Source organism: Dipodomys spectabilis, unplaced genomic scaffold, assembly GCF_019054845.1.
Source record: "Dipodomys spectabilis isolate Male_0828 unplaced genomic scaffold, ASM1905484v1 ptg000066l, whole genome shotgun sequence".
Taxonomy (NCBI): Eukaryota; Metazoa; Chordata; class Mammalia; order Rodentia; family Heteromyidae; genus Dipodomys; species Dipodomys spectabilis.
In genome coordinates, this window is record NW_024870743.1 from 12,846,993 (window position 1) to 12,867,800 (window position 20,808).

The 20,808-nt window shown below is 48.7% G+C and overlaps 1 protein-coding gene across 1 annotated transcript in view; it reads right to left on the minus strand.

The window, feature by feature from the left end:
• The window catches only part of Apob (apolipoprotein B), a 38,441-nt gene extending 18,303 nt beyond the window's left edge, over positions 1-20,138 (minus strand). Inside the window, exons 1-18 of the mRNA XM_042680732.1 lie at positions 20,052-20,138; positions 19,781-19,819; positions 17,954-18,069; positions 16,502-16,647; positions 14,037-14,190; positions 12,888-13,043; positions 10,866-10,990; positions 10,134-10,219; positions 8,507-8,726; positions 7,589-7,816; positions 7,238-7,355; positions 6,998-7,144; positions 6,086-6,297; positions 5,614-5,851; positions 5,039-5,215; positions 3,066-3,257; positions 2,462-2,629; positions 1,743-1,954 (exon numbers count right to left, since the gene is read on the minus strand). Coding sequence (XP_042536666.1) covers positions 1,743-1,954; positions 2,462-2,629; positions 3,066-3,257; positions 5,039-5,215; positions 5,614-5,851; positions 6,086-6,297; positions 6,998-7,144; positions 7,238-7,355; positions 7,589-7,816; positions 8,507-8,726; positions 10,134-10,219; positions 10,866-10,990; positions 12,888-13,043; positions 14,037-14,190; positions 16,502-16,647; positions 17,954-18,069; positions 19,781-19,819; positions 20,052-20,124 — 2,807 coding nt within the window. The 5' untranslated portion in view covers positions 20,125-20,138. The remainder of the gene's footprint in view (positions 1-1,742; positions 1,955-2,461; positions 2,630-3,065; positions 3,258-5,038; positions 5,216-5,613; positions 5,852-6,085; positions 6,298-6,997; positions 7,145-7,237; positions 7,356-7,588; positions 7,817-8,506; positions 8,727-10,133; positions 10,220-10,865; positions 10,991-12,887; positions 13,044-14,036; positions 14,191-16,501; positions 16,648-17,953; positions 18,070-19,780; positions 19,820-20,051) is intronic.
• Positions 20,139-20,808: the final 670 nt, after the last annotated feature.

The following is a 20,808-nucleotide window of genomic DNA, read 5'->3' on the forward strand; positions in this document are numbered from 1 at the left end:
TAGGCTTTATGTTCCTGGAAGACGTATTCAGAACAGATGCTCCTTTAAGTTCAGATTAAGGTGTCAGAGCCTCTGGCCTCTAAAATAATTGTCACCCTCCAAAGTGTTGGAGCCCCAGTGCCAGTGGTGGTCTGCCTGTGCTGTGTCCTATCCTATGGCTACTCCTTGGTTTCTATGACCCCTAATAACCTTGGTTTTCCTCCCAGATTTCTAGCCATTCCTTCTCAGTCTTTACAAGTCTGTGTTCTTTTCATTCCTGTCCTAGTCTCTCCTGTCCTGTTCTGCACCAATTGCTGTTTGATTTCACTGAGGAGTGATTTTGCTGAGGACTTTGCTGGACTTAGACCCATAGGTTCCCTTGCTACCTAGATCTTTTTAACTGGTTGTTGTGTAAGGACATCCAACACATCTTCTGCTAAGAACTGCTAGCAGTTCTTACTGTGTGGGCTCTGTTTTAATGAAGGGAACTCTACCCTCTTTCCCTTTCATTTTTCTTTATCCTGATATCTGTCCAGTAAGCCATCAAGTACTCATGATTTTACCTCCTTGCAATTTCTAGCGTCTCCTCGTTCTTCCTACCTCTGGCTGTCCTCCGATGGGGCGCATGGTCAGCTAGCTCTCCCCCTTACCTGTCTGTAGCAAACTCCTAACTGCTCTCCACTCGGGCTTCCTTCCCAGCAGTTTCAGCACAAGCTTCATCATGCTCACGCTCTCCTTTTCAACTCCTTTACCTTCAGAAGAGTTCAAACTCCCTTAAGCTGGCTCCCAGGGCTGATCACAGTCTGGGACCTGGGCTATCTTCTCCCCAATGTATCTCGCTTATGTTCCTGGCACACTTTACTCCGCTCAACTTTTTTCAGTTCCTTCAGCTGCTTTCTTTTTCCTTCAGGCCATTAAGCATGATTTGTTTTCTATGCCTAAGCCTTCACTTCTTCCTCTCTCTTAGATGACTAAAACCCTTGATAGCAGATCAGGTATACTTGCTTCAGAAGGCATTCTCTGTTTCCCACAGGCGCTGTGACCCCTGATTTCATGGTTCCAATACCTCCCTGAACCCGGTCCTCACTGGGTCACCATTGTTTCTGTTATTGCATGTCTTCTCTGTATAGAGGGGCCTTGTATATCTTATTTAACACACTTAGTGCAAAGCAGGCAATTAAATACTATTTTTCAATGAGCAAGTGAATATGTCCAAGCTATGAAAACTAAGTTACATCTGTAGTTGAGGACTATTGACAGTAGAACTTTTCATCTGAGGTTGGATTCCATAATCATGTTATCTAGAGGTTCATGCTTTACCCACTGAGTGATCTACCACAAATCAGTATTTGGTATTTTCCTTGGAGGAAAAGAATGCTCATTTTCCAAGAAGGATTTCTTTAGAACTACTGTCTATTTACTCACAAACCAAAGAGAAAACACAATAAAACAAAACTGAAAAGCAAAAAGACAATCTTGATAAAAAAGTCTCATAACTTAGTAATTACTGACTAGCAAGTAGATCTTAATTTTTAATGCAGAATGGTTTAGGAATAATTTGAAAACAAGATGAAAAGGTAATTAGTGTGTCTAAGTCTAGGGTAGGTTAAAAATCATAATCTAGAACATTCTCTCCCCACTTCCCTTCTGTTTCACTGGGACCACAGTGATCTGAATCAGCTATCTATCCTAGCCAAATCCTGAAGATAGGTTTTCAACTCTCTCTTCCAAAGGGTCCACGCAGCACTGGCTGTCAGAATTACCTGCTGCTGAATAGCTTGATGGGCCTCGGTGGAGAGGGGATGATGAACTTCAGTTGTCCAGCTTTGAGGGCCATGCGCACCTCCAGGCCTGACTCATGGAATAAGTTGGTGTTCATTTGAATGCCATTCCTAGCAAAGTCTGGGATAGTGATGCCCATATGTGTTACAAACTCCACAGAGACAGAGGGCTTTGCTACCAGTTCAGCCTGCATCTGTCAATCAGAAAGGAACCTATTCAGTTTGGTTGAGCTGCTCAGATCAACAACCTTTTCCCATCTTTGGGCAAATCCTCTGGAAAACTCATACTGCAGGAAACATTATTATGATTTATTGGGAGGAAGAAGAGCTAAGTTATTAGTTCCTCGGAGGTAGACTGCATTACCCAGGATGAGAAAGAACCATAGTTAACTTTAGACAAAACTGGATTAAAGACAGATGACAGGAACACTCATTTATTGAGGGAACAGCTGAGTTCTCTTCTTGCTGTACCCCAGGTAGGGGTGGTGGGGTGGTGCACGTTTGTGGTGCTCTCAAATTTTTCACAAAAATTGATGGTACTGGACTGTGATCATGAGTAACTTTCACAACGATAAGGGACTTGGTTTGCCCTAGAAACACTTTCTAAGAATTTGCACAAGGACCCCCGCCCCCCCACCCCCTAGAGGTAAAGAGAAATAATCACTGATTTCCTCAATGATCAACACCAGCGAGAGTCTCACCTTGGCTAATTCCAGCTTTACTTCAGCCTTGGTCCCGGGTGTGACCACTCCAGATGAGGACACTTGCAGTGGGAGTCCCATGCCAGTGGGGAGCTCAAAGGCATTGTCCATGAAGATATAGTGCAGAAATAAGTCATTCTTTGAGCCTTCCCTCATGGCCTTTCCAATCTGTAAATCCAACAAGGAAGCTCAAATTCAGGTCAGCCTTACTAGGTGAATTTTGCTAAAAGCAACCTCACAAACGTGAGATTACGATCCCTTTTTAATTCAGAAAGGAGGAAATTAGCACGCCTTAGCTCAGTAGTTTGTTCAATACAGATTAACTACTACTACCAACTGGAATGTGTGGGGATATAGAAGAATTTGCTCTGGATTGAGATGAAAGTGCTGTTCTCAAAAGGTGCAGCTAAGATGATGAGTAGCTTTATTTCTGAGTGCTAGCAATTTCTTACGTACCAACAGTGAAAGTCAAACTAACCTGTGCCTTTGGAGGAAGTATAAGTGATAGTGCTGGCTTGTTGGGCCGGGATATTAAAGGGATTTGGGATATCTGGGAAGAGTCTCAGCTAATGGAGGGCCCTGCAGTGGGGCCGGGCTGGCTTACCATTTGGGGGATTCCCTGGAGAGTGCGAGCACCGTTCAGCAGCAGCCTTCCCAGGAGCTGGAAGTCTTGGAGCCTTACAAAGCCGAGCTCTTCTCCCAAGAGGCGGAGATAGGCTCTGGCTTCTGGGATTTCTTTGGATTTCAACTCATTGATCAACTTGTCAACCATGGGCATGATGCCTTTAACCATGTCCTGAAATGTTAGAAACAAAATGTCCAGTGAGATGCCAGTTCTGCCCCACACAGTCAGATTCCTGAAGTGAGGTTGGTCTATCTCATCTGTGAGGGTCCTGAACAGAGATCACTTGAGGTGGGGATGCAGGGTAGACACTGAAATCAGGCTCCCACCTTTGATTGAGAGATAATTTCTCCAAATAAAGGTGAAAAATCCTGAGGTCTTGTCAGAGATTGGAGTGCTTTCCAACGTGTTTGTGATTTGAGGAAAACATGTAGGTGTAGCACGGGGACCCCATTCTCCATGAGGGCAGGCCTTTTCCCTCAGTACTCCCAGGTTAGAAGATCACCTGCTCCCCTCCTCTGCTTAGCTTTGTCTATTTTACTAGAGAAGGGAGCCAGGGGCTTCCCAAGAAAATTCAGAGGCTATGTAAATCAGCTAAAAGCTTGAAAGACACGTGATTCTAGACCCTTCTTAGACCTGTTCTTCAGATATATTAGAACTGATATTGATAAAGGTATTGATAAAGAAAAGAGACTAACAGACTCAGAACAGATTAAAGACCTTCACCTTCAAGTGGAAGCCAGCGCATCAGAAGATGGAAGTAAGGCTGCAAGTGAATATCTGGGATTAAACCGTTGCCCTGCTTGTCCATCTTGAAAGTGCTTGATGGACCCGAGAACTGTGTGTTTCTGTTGGCATGGATGAATTGTATGGGAGGGGCTTCGTCCTGGCAGGTCCCTGTGTGCGTGGCTAGCGCTGCCAGTCTCGCCTCTGCCTCTCTCTCTCCTCCCCTTCCCCAAGCTACCCCAGCTAGCTTTATTGTTTTGTTCTCACACATTTGCATAAGGCAATTGATCGTATTCATCCTCTTTTACCCTTTCCGGTTTTCCCTCCCACTAGTAACCCTGTTCCAGAGAGGCTTGTTTTACATTCCTCTCCTTCGGTTATGCCCTTTGTCCAAAGGGGTTTCACTCTGGTTTTTACAGCAGTTTAATCAGTGTCGCCCCCTCCTTTACTCTCATCTTCCTCATCACCATCTCCTATTATTTAGCGGCTTTCAGTGGATTTCATTTTGCTATCTTCATTCACGAATGAAGTGTCCTTCAGTATTCTTCATCCTCTAATGTTCTCTTTCCCACTCTAAATAGCCCCACAATTGTAAACGTGGAGAACCAGCATTTCTAACACACTCTGATGGGTCACCAATCACCAGTCTACACTATGGACAGCAGTAGAAAGTGAAATAATAAGCAGCTCCAGATTATACAACCTACTGCCCTAATAGGAGCTGACGGCCAGTTTCAAAGTGGTTGTTTGGTCTTATTCACTAGTGAACTGATCTGAGTGAGAGCTTAAGATGAAATATTAATTTAAAGCTTAGTGTCTGATTATTGAACAATCAATATGTACTGTGCTTAGCACTTTACATACCTAATTTCATTTAGTCTTCAAATAACCTTGTGACATATGGATTATTAATAGTATTTGGGGAACAAAGAATATCAAGCAACTTGTCCAATTTTGTCCAGTTTGAAGATCGTGAGATTAGCATTTAACTCATGCCCCATACTTCACACTCTTAGTCATTTTGCTAAAGTGGTTCCAGAGACGCTGATTCCTGGACATACAGAATTTCCGGAGGTGCCTTAACTTCTGAGGACACTGGCCCTAATCCCCCATAGAGGAAAAGACTGATTAGTATATAGCCACACCGATATGATTTGGAACCTTGATAGCTTCCAGTCTAAGCAAGAATATACAAACTGTCCTTGAGAGGATACTTCACAAATACATACCTGCTCATGTTTGTCATCTTTGGTATAGCCAAAGTGGTCCATCAGGACCTTGGAGACATGATCAGGAACTTGACCATTGACCCAATACAAAGCTTTGTTGACACTGTCTGGGAAAAATCCCTGCTTCCCAAAAAGAGCTTCTAGTGTTGGCTCAAATCCTTTTCCTTCCAAGCCAATCTGGAAAAGAAAATGAGGCAAGAATTTCATACTGGATTTTGTTTTTAATGTATAGTCTCCTGCTCTCCTTGTTATGTTATGTAACTAAATGGTGTTTCATGAAAACTGTAGGGAAGGGCTGAGCATAACATGTCATCGGAGTTGTCTCTTTAAAGGTAAAACCCATTTGTCATTTTCTAGAAGAGGCAGGTAGAATAAGTAATTACACAGAGAGGGATTTGGATCTGGGAGTGGATCTGAGGTTTGAACCTGCTGTGATTGGATAGTTCATGTATTTTGAGGTGAAGGGCCTCTCCTGAGGTAACAACCTCAGTTATACCAGGAGTCGTGCTTCAGGTGCCCTCTAGTGGCCAGAGATGGTGGCAAACTGGACAAACAAAAACGGATATCCGACATACCTCGAAGAGGTCTGTTGAAGCACATCCAAAGGCAGTGAGAGTCGTTTTCAGCATACTTTCTTTAGGAAGGTAGTTATTTGGGTCAAATATTAGATTCCCTTCGATTTTGGCAGAGACTGGGTCAAGCGATGGAAGAGAAACAGATTTGGAAAAGTGATAGTTTTGGGAAAATCTTCTGAAATCCATGACTGTTGGAAGTTGAGATTCCTTCAGAGCTTCCGTCACTAAATTTTTCAGACTGGATGAAAGGCAAGAATATGCTTTGAGTCTAAACACCACATTTCTGGCTCATTACCCCTCGAATTCCAAGTAGATAGGGATTTCTAATCACTACTGAAAGAAGTGGTCTTTAACCCCTTGACTTTTGCACATTCCCATAAGTCTTTGCTCCAGAAGATTAGAAGCACCTAGACACCTGGAATTCCAGTCCAGCCCTCTTAGTGGGAGATGATAAAAAATGACTCCTCCTTACCTGTCAATATGCAGTTCTTCTGAGTTCAAGATGTTGGCGATGTGAGAAGCCACGAAGTTCTTCACTTGCTCATTGAGCTCCCATGGCAGGAGCTGGGTGATTTTGTGAATATCTGAGGAGGAGGGCTGCCTCATTAGCATGAGATAGGCAGCTAGCCGCTTCTCCACCGGAGCAGTGCTGTTGACAAAAGTCTGCAGAAGGATCCCTCGCACCTGCACCAAAAGGGGGAGACAGTTGGTGCTGTTCTTTCAGCATGCCAGACCGACATTGGCATAGGATAGCTCTTGTACGGTGTGATTCTCTAATAATGCTGTGAATGCTGGAACTGCGTCTTCTCCCCAGTGCTTCTCAGGCCAGCCAGTTCAACCAACCCAGATCTCCGCCAAGCGCGTGGAGAATCCAATCACATTAAAACACACAAATTCTGACCAATTTATAACTTTTTTGGATACTTTGCCACGTCATGAAGATAAAGTTCTTTTGATGTGCGTTATTTCAGTGTGAGAATAGAGGCAGAAAGGGCGAGAGTTTGGGATTAATAATGAATACCTTTGAGAACTCTAGTTCCCAAAGCACTGGAGTTTTTGTCATCTGAGGTAGGACCAAATTCACTATTCTACTTTGGTGAGATTGGGGAATATAAATATCTTCTCAAGATGACAGTCTGCTCCTGGGAAAGCATGTGACATAATATTTCACGCTCCCCAAGGTAGAGTAGCAGCAAGCTCAAATACATCTTTTCTGTCCACACACTGCTAGGCAGTCAGGCCACTAGGCTGGTTGAAATTCACAATTAGAAAACAGTAGAAGTGGGCCAGGGGAAGGAGGAGATTTATAATTTTATTCCCCTCTTCCTCAAACCTCGATGATGAGCATAAACTCTCACTTTCAGAACTCCTCTGAGTTCTTTACCTCATCTTCAAGTTTCATCTTTCTGAGGGCCTGGATGGCAGCTTTCTGAATCAGCAGCGATGGCTTTGTGCTTCTGATGCATTTCAGGATGGAAGACTTGAGTCTTGGCATTACCTGCTCCATGGTGCTGCCCATATTTCCAATGACCTGCAGGGAAGAACAGACACAAGAACCCATCAGTGTGCAGGAGGTGAAGTAAGAGATGGTCAGGAGCCATATTAAATGGAAGACAGAAAATACCCTCAGAATCAAGTAGGTGTGCTCTTCATCTCCTGTGCACTCGTTGCGAATCTGTTCCAACAGGTAGTCAGCAATGTCCTGCAGGTCCTGGGTCACCGCCTGGTTTATCTTATGATAGCTATGGAATAGCAACAGCAGAGGATTCGGTCTCAGTAGGCAGTATTAGGCTTCTCTTAAAACCCAACCTGGTCTTGGCTGATTGCTTATTTCAAAATGGCCAATAGTACAAGTGTACATAGTACAATCGTGCAATAGTATAAGCATAAATGCCATGGGTTGGAAAATGGAGAGAGGGGCTCCATGTGGGGTTTCCTCTGCTCTCAGAGGCAGCAAGGCACGGTAGAAACTCACTTGTTGACCACGTGGCTCAGGGCATATAGTGTGACCCGGCTCTGCTGCTCCTTGGCTGTGTTAAAAACTTCTTGTAGCCTCTGCGCCGAGGGCTCTGGGATCAGGGCCACCAGGTAGGTGACAATGTCTATCAGGAGCGGGTGAGCTTTCTCATTCCTCAGCCACTGGAGGATGTGAGTGTAACACTGGGGCTGTCCACACTGAACCAAGGCTTGCAGAGTGATGGGGCTGAGGAGAGAAGCACAGGGCGTTACCCGGAGCAAGTTCAACCCGAGAAATAGCCCTGGATGCATGTTGAATCCTCTGCTGGGAAGTTCCTTATTCACCAAACAGATTCTCTAAGTCTTCCCAAATCCAACTTGGAGCCCAAGAGCTAGGATGCCTTCCCCAGAAATATTTCCAGTGGAGAGTACAAGCAAAAAAGTCAGGAGAAGTCTGGTCAGGATTCAGAACATGCTGGGCCAGCACTGTCATGGTCCATTCCCGGTCTCCGCGCCTCCTGTGATTTCACAGCACACACAGACAGTGCCTTGAAGGGCATAAAGGCACATTATTTTGTTTCCTCACGTACATATAAGAGGGCACAGACTTCCTTCTCCTCCCAACTTGTCAGTACACATGCAGTAGAATGAGGATAAGGAGATACCTACCAAAATGAGAACTATTTGACTTCTATTTTAAACATTCAGATACTCAATGCAGTGTGTGTGTGTGTGTGTGTGTGTGTGTGTGTGTGTGTGTGTGTCCACTAGTCATGGAACTCTAAGAAACTCAGCTGACATTTTTGTCAGCCGCTATTGTTGACCAAGTATATGGGTATTTAAATGGTCCCTGGAATTCTGTGTTTGGCCAGAGTTCCCAAGGTCTGTGCTTCCGTAAGGTGTCTGGAAGACTGTGCTCTCACCATTAAACACCCACCTGGACAGCTCAACCAGCTGGGGCAAGAGAGCCGAGACCGCCTCATCGCTGAGGCCTCTCAGCTCCATAACCAGCTCATTGAAGAGAGTTGCTCTCTTGATGTTCTGCTCAGAAACGGACAATTTTGTCAGCTCCTGGAGGGTCTTCAAAACAGCCTCAGCTTGCTTCGGTAGCGACGTGGACTTGGTACTCTCAAAGGCCAGACCAACCGGCTCAGCACCTAGGAGAAGAAAAGTATCACAGGGGCTGGGAAGGTGGCTCAGTGGTAGAGTGCTTGCCTTGCATGCCTGAGGCCCTGCGTTCGATTCCTCAGCACCACATAAGCAAAAAGAAAAAAGCCGGAAGTGGCACTGTGGCTCAAGTGGTAGAGCGCTAGCCTTGAGCTGAAGAGCTGAGGGACAGCGCCCAGGCCCAGAGTTCAGGCTCCACGGCCGGACCCCCAAAAAAAATTAAAAAAAAAAAAAAAGAAAAGTATCACAGGAGTTCTTGCTTGCTTTGGCAGCTCGGCCATGTCTTTGTGTAATGAAAACCGAAAATTGGGGACTTTTCAGAAGCAGGGGAAAGAGAACAAAGCAATTGTATTCATACCACCTGTTAGAGTATCTGTTTCTGCACTGGGTGATGGATTTAATTATTTTTACTGACTTGTCGGAACATCCCTGAGGGATATATTATTCCCAAACTTGAAGAAAAAGGAACTAAGTCAGAGATGTGTGACTTACTTTGAGATTTCTTAAATAAGAACGCTCTTATTAATAAGCTCTCCATGGACTTACACAGCCAAGCTAGAGGTGAAGCAAAGCTTTGTCTGGATCTGGTATCAGATTGCCCCCTGCTGGAAGGAATGGAAGGAGACGCTGCTGCCGCAGCCATGGTAGCAGTGAAGGCTAGACTCAGTGGTCCTCATTCACAGGGTTTTCTAATTGGATCTACTAGCAGCTTGTGGGGAGAAGACCCTGTTACAGTGCTGTGAGCCAGTGCTGGGGAGTTGGTGAAAGCCGGCAGGGAAGTGTAATGCAGTGGAGAGTCCTGGCTTCAGTCAGACCTGGGCGCTCATTTTGCACCATATCTCAGACTGGATGGCCTTGACTACATCCCTAAGCCTCTGTGAAGTGGGTACAAACATGCTACCTCCACCACCTGATAGCATAGGCTCTAGGAACAAAGGGACAATGTGGTAATGCACAGGAAAGAGATAGGTTTAAATACAGCATATAGTGCTGGGTTCAAATACAACGCAGTACTAGGGATCTATTTTTGCTCTTGGATCAGTTCTTTGGATTATTATCCATCTAGAACTTGAAGATCTTTTCTCAGTTGCCCTCACCTCAACCCAGAAGGCCTGAGCCATCTAGACTGTGTGCTTGCCAGTGCTGCCCAAGTCACATTCCATTTCGGGCTCCAGTTTCCTACTTATAAAATCCTAGGGGACATGTTCCTTTCCTTTGTCCTGCTCCATGGTGACACGCCAGAAGTCTTCCTCACTGGTGGTGGCTCAGCAGCCAGAACACGAGAGCCCACTGCTTGCATGAGTCAGCAGACCTGACTTTAGACCTGCCAAAGGCCAGCTACAGTTGGCACCCCTTGGGCAGATTTCTCCCACACCTATGCAGGCATAAAGTCTCACCTCCTTCAAAGAAGCGGCTGTTGATCATGGGAGTGTCTTCAAGTTTCACCTTCTGCGTGACGTGCGCCATCATCCCATACTTATTCCTGGCAACAGAGGAGGCCTATCACATCACAGAAGCCCGTGCCCTAGAACACGCCCTCCTCCTCACGCTGGAACCGCTTCTCTCTGAATGCTGTCCACCTCTCAGATCATGGTGAAAGCCAGCAGTGCCCAGTGAAGAGTGCCCGCCTGCTCCTGCTCCTGCTCGCTAGCCTCTCATCAGAGGGACAAATGTACCTCACACCGTCTACCAATCTATCACACCAGTGGGGCTTACGCTGTGCCTTGAAATTATTTTGTATCTCCAACAGCACAGTGGCAAGAATGGAGGAGTTATCCAATAAATATCAGTAGACTGTCAAGTTTTCTAAACAAATCCCCAGCTAAAATCCCGACTCCTACAAGAAGCCATTTTCTAACCAGGGTACCTGCTTTTTTCTGTGTTTGCAAAACTTTAAAGCTGGAGTTTTAAGGTAGATACCTTTTAGTAGCCTCAGAATTGTTTCACATGCCTGAGACACCTTTATCCTGAATTACCCGCTGTTTAAAAAGGTGACCAGGAATGGGCTTTTGCCTGATGCCTTTCTGTGCTCCCTTCTGGAGACAGGCTGTCCAGAACTGGGCATAGAGGGGTGTTTGGCTCCCATCTACCCTTTACATGATGAACTAGAGGAGAAGTAAGTAACCTACATGTAGGAGAACGGCAGGAACAGGTGCTGCTCTCGGCAGGTGGCTTCTGACACATGCTTTCTCTTGGGGTCCAGGGTATATTGGCAGGACTGGTTGCTGCTGATCAGAGTTGACAAGGGGCGGACCTGGGAGTAGATTGTGGGGGGGAGCATTTTGATCAGTTTCTGGGTCTTGAAGCTTTAAGACAGGAAGGGGCAGGGATCTCACACCATTAGATAAACTCAGTGCAAGGGAGAGCATTTGACACTTGGCATCAGACAAAGGGGCATAAATCAGACACTCGAAGGCTGTAGACTATCCTGCCTCAGTGCAATACCCTCCCGTAAAATCTCTCCTGTACATGCTGCCCGTCGAATGCATGCCCACCCCAACACATGACCTCTCACGCACCTGCTCATCTAAGCGTCTCTGCCCAGAAGCCTGTCCTCATCTCTCTCTTCCATTTATAGATCTTAAAAAAGTATTGTTTGGTGGTACTGGGGATTGAATGCAGCTTTCTAGACACTTGCTGTACCAATGAGCCATATTTTGGTCAGTCGTGGGGCTCGAACTCTGGACCTGGGTACCGTCCCTCAGCTTTTCAGCTCCAGGCTAGTGTTCTACCACCTGAGCCACAGCGCCACTTCTGGTTTTCTGGTGGTTAATCGGAGATAAGAGTCTCACAGGCTTTCCTGCCTGGGCTGGCTTTGAACTGAGCTCCTCAGATCTCAGCCTCCTGAGTAGCTAGGATGACAGGTATGAGCCACCGCGCTCGGTTCCTGCTCCTTGTTGTGTGGGTTGTTTTTGAGTAGGGCCATCCTGGGTTGTGACCCTCCTACTGGTGCTTCCCCCTGTGGCTGGGGCTGACAGGCAGAAGCCATTGCACCCAGCCATGGAGCCTCTCCTCTGGCTGGGACAACAGGCATGTGCCCTCACACCAAGCCACTGAGTGACAGAGTCATGTGAACTTCAAGGTTATCCTTGAAGCAAATGGCGGTCGCCTGATCCCTGCCTCCCAAGTTGCTGAGAGTGTGGCCGGCCACAGTGCCTGAGGGTCCTTTGTGTTTGGTGAGGTTTGTGCTGTGTGTGCTCCACGGCTCTGCTCAACTAGCTAGGAGAAGAACGCTTTCATCTTTCTGGTCTGCTTCAGACGACCTAAGACTGCTTCTCCGCCTTTTCAGTTTATCATTCCATCGGCCGTGCATGACTGTCATTGTTCCATTAGCCTGCAAGTCTGTTGAAGGGAAGGCTCATGGCTCATCGCAATTCTTTCTTCCTGAGCTGAGCACGTAATAAGTGCTCAGAAAAGACCCTAATCTATGCCCTTGGCTCCTTCTGGAAAACCCCAACCCAGTGCAGGCTCCTTCTGCATGTGGCTCTCATGGTCATTTGACTCGCTGTGTTTTTAGGCCCCAGGGCAACAATCCAGAATATTACCATGTACTCAAGTACTTCACATTTACTGAGGCAGCCTGCGGCTCCTCACCGCTGCGCGCGAGATGGTGCTGTGTGACCCCGGGTAAGACTGGAGAAGGTCAGCACTGAGTGAGGGTAGGCCTCAGCCTGGGGAGGAGGCTGAAGGTCATGGCTCTGGTCAGGGTCATCGGTGCCATAGAAGGACAGGAAGCTGGGACAGGCGCAGGCATGTGACTTCATGGGAGAGGAGGTGGTGGGACATAGCGTGGGACTTCCTGGAGACCAGCGCTTAGGGCAAGCAGCTCTTGTACAGGAAAGAAGACTAGGTAGCTGTGCCTTCTCAGGGATGGACAGTCCTTATTCTAAAGTGATGGCAGACGGTTTGGCGCCATGAAAAAAGGGACAGCAGGAGGAAGAGAGCTCTGCGCCGGGGAGTTGGGAATCTCACTGTAGTCCTGGTAAATGAAGAACCTGCCATTCAGCCTTGGGAGTCCTTCCTATGCCTGGCCCTCAGTGGCCTGGCCCTGCTGTGGTCTAGAGCAAGCTGAGCAGATTCTTCTCTTAGGCCCCATTAGCTGGAATGTTCTGTGACTTTCCTAAAGGGGTTCAGTGTGTTGTGAGACTCACCAGGCCCTTGATGAGGGCCAGGGGGCTGACGCCCGTGCCGACGGGCTGGAAGCCATCGCACTGCTGCAGCCTCCTCTCCGTGGACACCTCTGTCGCCACGTTCCCCTGCCTGGTCTGCACGGTGACGTCAGTGGAGCAATTTCCATATACAGTGTCCTGTGGAGGACATGCCACACAGTCAACCATCTGTGCATACTGAAGAGGGGCCTGGAGAAAAGTCCAGGAGCCAAGGCAGAAGGATATGGATTTTTGAGGGATGGTCTTTCCTCCCAGCAAGGCTGGGAGGGAGAGCTGGTGGGTGAGAGGATTGGCGGGTGGGGAGGGCTGGCGGGTGAGAGGATTGGTGGGTGGGGAGGGCTGGTGGGTGAGAGGATTGGTGGGTGGGGAGGGTTGGTGGGTGGGGAGGGCTGGCGGGTGGGGAGGGCTGGCAGGGAGAGATGGCGGGTGAGAGGATTGGCGGGTGGGGAGGGCTGGCTGAGAGGATTGGCGGGTGGGGAGGGCTGGCGGGTGGGGAGGGCTGGCGGGTGAGAGGATTGGTGGGTGAGGAGGGCTGGTGGGTGGGGAGGGCTGGAGGGTGAGAGGATTGGTGTGTGGGGGAGGGCTGGCGGGTGGGGAGGATTGGTGGGTGGGGAGGGCTGGTGGGTGGGGAGGGCTGGCGGGTGAGGAGAGCTGGTGGGTGGAGAGGGCCATGTGGACAGGACATTGCAGAATACTCTCCTAGCACAGTTAGCAAACACATCTAGGGCTCTGAATATTCATGGGGCTAAAGCACATTCAATTCTTTGTACTGCTGAAACTTGAGCTGTGTAAGAGAGACTGGACAATATCCCAAACCTTCTTGGTGTCTAAAACATAGAGGCTTTTCTGTGTTATAATGTATGGAAATGAGAAGAAACAGTAAAATAAAAAGCAGGTAGCATGGTGAAGACTGTCCCGTAACTGCTTTACAATTTGACCCAAGATGAGTCACCCTCTCTGGGATGAGCCTTCAGTGAGCTCAGAAGACAGGAGAACCATGGACCCTGGTATTGCCTACCAACGAAGGGTTTCCTGTGTATTCACCATGATTCGTTTTATCTGCAGTGGATCTGATCTTTTACTTGAAGAGGGAGGGAGAGGACCACTGTCCTCAGCTTTCAAGTTTCTCACCAGAAACAGCACTTGTTGGTCCTCTTCTATTTCCGGGGGAGCCAGGAGGGCAGAAATGATGCCTCTCTTGATATTCAGGATGTGTTTAGGTTCACCCTTCTCCGGGTAAAGGACAACTTGCTTCCCCTCAGAGATAGCCAGCCTGAGCTCGTACCTGTAAGGAAAAGAGAGAGAGAGAGAGACAGAGAGACAGAGAGACAGAGAGACAGAGACAGAGACAGACAGACAGAGAGAGACAGAGAGAGACAGAGAGAGACAGAGAGAGAGACAGAGAGAATCAGAGAGAGACAGAGAGAGAGAGGAGGAGAGGAGAGGAGAGGAGAGAGAGAGGTGGGGGATGTGTCACTGCCAGTGCTTTCTCCATTTTGAGCCTATGGGAAGAGAGCCAGTGCTCGGGAGCCCTCTTTCCACTCAGTTATTCTTTTAACATGATTTCTTTATAAATTTATCTCCTCGCATACACACATACACACACACACACACAAAAGTGCATTCTCACACATACATTTTTGAAAGAGTGAACAAATTGACGCAGATTTTGGCAGTCTTTCCTTATTTGTTTTTTTGAGTTTGGCTCATTTATCTCTTCTTTGTGTTTCCACCTACCAGTCTGCTCCCATGTGGACACAATTGGGTATTTCATTTGATCTCCATGTGCATGAGATCCCGTACAGATGTGTGTGGGTACAAACAGACACGTGAGGATTTTTTAAAATCATTTCTTTGTTTTATACAAACAGCATTGTTTTGTGCATACTTCCCTTCATCTTATTATACTCTATGAAAATCCAGGACCACTTGAAATAGCTCTACTAGATTATAAAAGCTGCATAGACTGGGTGCTGGTGGCTCACGTCTGGCTGAGATCTGAGGATTGTGGTTCAAGGCCAGCCTGGGCAGGAACATTTGTGAGACTCTTAATCTCCAATTACCCTCCCCCCAGAAAACTAGAAATGGTGCTGTGACTCAACGTGGTAGAATGCTAGCCTGAGTGAAAAAGCTCAGAGACAGTGTCCAGTCTCTGAGTTCAAGTCCCCTGCCCAACAAAAAAATATAGCTATGTAGCTTTCCATTCTATGGTTATAGCTTATTCAACATTACTCCATATACTTCTGGAACATACCTCCCCCTCATTGCTGATATAAACATCCATATTCATCTGTGTGCACTCATTGCTGGGTTTATTTCCAAGGGCTAGTGTTCCAGACACTGGAGTGGCTGTGTCTAAGGTATAAATCTTTCCAGTCGGAATACACACTACTCTAGGGCCGTCATGTTTACCAGCACAGCCACAGAATATATTTTTCCTCTCCAACCTGCCAACAACAGGTGCCATAACTGCTGAAATTCTATAGTCTGATGGATCTTAGTGGATCAACGTCTTTTGAACCATTTTTCATGCATGTGTTGGATATTCATGTTAAAAAAAATGATCCTAGGCCATGTCTGAAGTTCATGTTGACTTTGGCTTTAAGCGTTTCCCATTGGGGATACTTTGAGTTTCTGAGGCCCTCCATAAACCTGCTCCCTCTATTTATGTCCGAAGGTGGGAATGAAGATCCGACATGCCCCTTATGGCTCTATAGCATCTAGAAAGTTCCAGGCATAGGAGTGCAGCTCTGAAAGGCTTTGGTCACTGGCTAGAACCACTTGTGCTTGAAGAGGAAAGCCACGCGGTAGCCGCTCTTCTCTCCTGCCACCACACCCTTCCCGCACACACCTACCACCCTGGTTAAGTGAGGTGTGTTGGTGGAAGACAGAAGCTTCCACACCTATTTCACAGAAGGAAGAACTGGGTTCTAACTCCGGAGAATTGCAAGACGGGCAGGGATGGAGTTTCCCTGTGCTACCAAGCTAACAGCCCCATGTCTGCTTATATTTCTGCACTGAGGGCCCTGTGACCTGTAATTGGGGTCCAGGTAGGGGTGAAGCTGGACGTCGTGAATGCCTGTGCAGCACGGGCGCTGCTCTGTTACAAGCAAGGCCAGCCCCGCACAGTGATGCTTCGTGTCAGCATGGCAGGCAACGGCTGCACACCAGCCCTGGGTGGGGACCTGCTCAAGTCCTGAGAGTCCTGTGCCCTGATCTGAACAGATCCTGAGCTCCACCCTCAGACAACAACCGTATAGAATCTCCAAGCAGCACCTCACTTGGTTAACAAACCCCCTAACTCCAAGGCCTCAGTGAGTTCGAAACCATGAGATGTTTGAGAAGCACAATTTCAAGGATAACCCAAGGAAGTTAACTAAGGGAGTATAAAACACGCCTCCCTCTTCCATTGATAGTTGTGAAAATGCTACTATCCCTTAAGGCAGGGTGAATATTGAATCGAGACGCTGTCCTCACGGGCACGCCCAATTTAGACAGAGATACGCACACTTCCACAAGCACAATGCACGCCACGCCCACGTGTGTCCAGGGATGGCCAGAACTCGTGCGTTAACTCGCTCACGCCCCAGCCTTACCTGGACATGGCAGCTGCAAACTCCTCCGAGTTCTTCGTCTTCTTCAGAAGGGCCTCTCCGTCGGGGCTGAAGTCCCGCAGCTCCTCCAGGGTGCACTGGCTGGCTCTCAGGACAAAGCTGCAGAGTTGAGGAACCTCCAGCTCCACCTGAGAATGGAGAACAGCAGTGTTCTGTCAGAAGCAGGAGATGTCTCCGTACCTGCACCCTCGAGGGGAACATGAATGGGGTGCTCCCTGGCACCACACGCGCCCTAAACTTGTCTCATGGGTCTCTTTGCACAGCCTAGGCTTTGTCCCATTTCTGGCCTCTTCCTCCTCCTTGGCCAATGAGTTTCTTAAGTGTTGCATATGCATGGGAAATAGGACTTTTAAAAATGTTTCTGATATTGGGGCTTGAAATCAGGGGTTTAGGAGCTGCCCCTTAGGGTTTTTTTTTGCTAATGGTTGGTACTCTACTACTTGAGTCACAGCTCAACTTTTGGCCTTTTGCTGGTTAATTGGAGAAGAGTCTCACAGACTTTGCTGCTCAGACTGGCTTCATACTACCATCCTCTGATGTCAGCTTCTGGGAAGCTAGGGTTACAGGCGTGAGCCATCAGTGCCTTTGTTGGTTCTAAATATGCTTCCTTTACTTAAAAAAAATTGATGTGAATAGTTAGAAGAAATGGAGACCAGAGTTAGAATTAAGAAGCAAGGAGAGGAATGTGATTAGCTTGTTGTTGTTGTTGTTTGGTTTTGTTTTTTGGTTGTGAAGCTGAGCTTTTCTGCTCAAGGTTAGCACTATACCATTTTGAGCCACAGGCTCCATTTCCCGGTGTTTTTTTTTTTTTTTTTGTTGTTGTTGATTAATTGGAGATCAGAGTCTCATGGACTTTCTTGCCTGTGCTGGCTTCAAACCAAGATCCACCAATCCCAGCTTGCTGAGTAGCTAGGATTAATAGGCATGAGCCACCAGAGCCTAGATTCTCATTAGTTTTAATATCAAATGTTTCCTTAACATTATCTTAAGAATCTGATTGTATATACTAAGGCCTAATAAGAACTTTATACAAAGCTGCAGCTGAGATGGATTTGTAGTTGTTACGTTGGACTATTCAAAGAAATTCATGTCATGGTAGAAATATTTGTACCATCTAATATGGGAAATGAGAGCCGTGGGTGGCTAGAGAGCCCTTGAAATGGGGCTAATGGTACTAGGAAGTGAATCTTTAATTTCAATTAAGTAGCCATATAAGGTAATGCTATGCTTTCTGATGATACAGACTAGCACTTTGACATCCAAGAGAGAAGAGGGCAACTTGACAACTTGATTTCTCTTCCTCAAATGACCCTCCGGGGAGTCCCGGGATCTATTCCATACCTTCACAGAGCAGAGTACAATTAGTCTCTAATATGTTCTGGAAGATCTTGGTGTTGTTACCCTGTGGAACACTGGCTGCAGGCTCCCCCTTACCTTGCATTTGATCTTGGTGGCACTTCGTACGTCACCAGTCCCCGGGATTCCGCTTGAACTCTCAGCCTCATAGCTGTATGTGTACTTCCGGAGGAGCTTGAATCGAGTTGCATCTTCTACAAAGAGGAGAAACAAGTCATTTATACAGCTTGAATGCACACTCCCAAGGACAGTCGGTTCAGGGCAGAGAGGGGCGCGGTATAGATAATAAAAAAAATGGGCAATTGTGCTCAAATTATTTCTTTCTTTTTTTTTTCTTTTTTTTTTGTCAGTCATGGGGCTTGAACTCTGGGCCTGGTCAGTGTCCCTCAGCTCTTCAGCTCAAGGCTAGTGTTCTACCACTTGAGCCATAGCACCACTTCAGGCTTTTTCTGCTTATGTGGTGCTGAGGAATCAAACCCAGGGCCTCATGCATGCAAGGCAAGCGCTCTACCACTGAGCCACCTTCCCAGCCCCTGTGCTCAAATTATTTCTAATTGATTTTGCCTTGCACTTAATTTCCTTTATAGATTGATCTTATTCATTATGTTCCCCCCCCCCCCCAGACTGATGTTTAAATTAACTCCAATTCTTTGAATATGTCATCTGAGGGATAGGAGTACAGGGCCGAGAGCCAAATAATGGCGCTCTGAAAATCTGAAGAAGAGACCCTTTGACAGGGTAAGAGTTGATATTAAGCAAAGGGGCGAGTGGGGCTCGGAGGCTTTCTCAGTTTGAAAATAACCTTACTCTGTGACTCTTTTTTAACTTTGTGAAATTCTTGGGGCAAATTCTATTAAGTACAGGGATATCTGATTGACCTTGTGGAAACCTCTAGGAAGAAATTTCTGGAGGATTCCACGGTGCCTGAGTAATTTTGTGAGTCTTTAGAGGAAAAAAAAAAAATCTGGGTCAGGAGCTCAGCTGTAGTGATGCATGATGGCCACCAGATGGCGATGCTGCCCCACCAGAGGAGAAAGCCAGGGCTGGCGCCCTCCACAGAACGCAGGGTGCCGTCACCGGGCCAGCTCCTGTGACCCCCTAGGACTAGGTAAATACAAGGGGGGCGGAGCGGGGGCGAGGGGTGGGTGGCGGTGTTGATTTCTGAGCAAAGGTTAAAGTCAGCATTTCCTCATCCTCACACACATGGAATGGATGCTTAATCACTGACGCAGTGGTGAGTATTTCAAAGCGTTCAGGCACGGCGCTAGCAGAGTGCCAGTCCCGTCCCTAGTCTGGCCTCAAGTCAAGCATGGGGCAAGAACCGGCGGAAGAGCCCTGGAATCCCTTCCTTGGAAGTGAGCAGAGGCCCCAAAGCTCTTGCTTTCTGGTGTGGGAGCAGTCCACATCTGTGTAAGCAGCGTGTGCTAGGGGCCCTGAGTGACCAGTGTGCAGAAGAAGGGGGGAGGAGGGAGGGGAGGAGGGAGAGGGGGAGGAGGGAGAGGAGGAGGAGGGAGATGAGGGGGAGGGAGAAGAGGAGGAAGAGGGAGGGGAGGAGGGAGAGAGGGGAGGGAGAGGAGGAAGAGGGAGAGGAAGAGGAGGGAAAGGAGGAGGAAGAGGGAGGGGAGGAGGGAGGGGAGGAGGGAGAGGAGGGGAGGGAGAGGAGGAGGAGGGAGAGGAAGAGGAGGGAGAGGAGGAGGGGGAGGAGGGGGGAGGGAGAGGAGGAGGAGGGAGAGGAGGAGGGAGAAGAGAAGGGAGGGGAGGAGGGAGAGGAGGAGGGGGGGAGAAATGTCTTACTTGGATATCTAAGGTTGACTAGAGGTGCAGGAGGAGGGGGGGGGGAGGAGGAGAGGAGGAATGAGGGGAGGGAGAGGAGGAGGAGGGAGATGGGGGGGGAGAAAGTCTTACTTGGACATCTCAGGCTGACGTTTTCCAGTGCTTCATCTTCTGTAAGAGAAGGAGGCAGAGGATGGGTCCCGCGGGATCACCCCTTGCACAAGGCTCACTTTGTGGCCTGAAGTAGGCCCTGGACACCCACTCTCCACTTCCTTCATCTGGAGCCCTGCACCCCACCCGGGGTGGGGGCGCCATCCCCTGCTGCTCAGCCCGGGCCTGGGCCTGGGTCAGCTCTGCCGTGCCGCCCCCTCTCCCGCCCCGGGCCAGCCCCACCCGCACTCACCGGCCAGGACGCTGCTGTCCAGCAGCAGCAGCAGCAGCAGCAGCAGGGGTGCGGCCGGCCTTGTGGGGGCCATGGCGGCCTGCAGGGCGCGGGGCTGGTGGCTGCGGCCCGGCCGGCCTGGCGGCCTGGCGTGGGCTGGCTGGCGTGGCGCGGGCTCGGGGCTGGGCGCGCTGGGGATGCCCGCTGCGCAGGAGCAAGGCCTTTATAGGACGCCTGGCTTGGGAGGATTGCGACAGGTCCAAAGGGCACGGCTGGGGGCCTGTTTGCTTTTCCACACAGGCTTCTCTGGGAACAGAAAGGAGGGGCCGGCCAGGGCCCATTGCAGATGCAGCCACAGCCACCCCAGGTCTCCTCCGCCTGGCCTGGCCCCGCGGGTCGCCATGGGCTGCGGGCAGTGGTAGCGCCCCAGAGGCCGCCCTGACCTAGGAGGCCTCAGCAGATGACCCACCCCAGAGACAGCCCCTAGCCTGCCCGGCTTTGACTCAGGGTCCCTCTAGGGGCCGTCCTTCACCACCTAGCCGGGGCATTTCCTTAGGATAGGTTCCATTCGGGTGGACTCTGGGCATCCTGTGGCTGTGGAGGGGGAGGAGAGGGAAGGGCAGCCGGTTGCCAGTGGGAAGGGCAGGGCCTGCTCACAGGCTGACTTCCAGCCGGCCTTTGAGGAGGACCAGCCCCCCAGGGACGCCCTGGGCAGGGGCTTCTAAGAGAGGGAGCTTGCCCCCCCCCTTCTCACTAATTGTCTTAGTCTTTTCCCAAG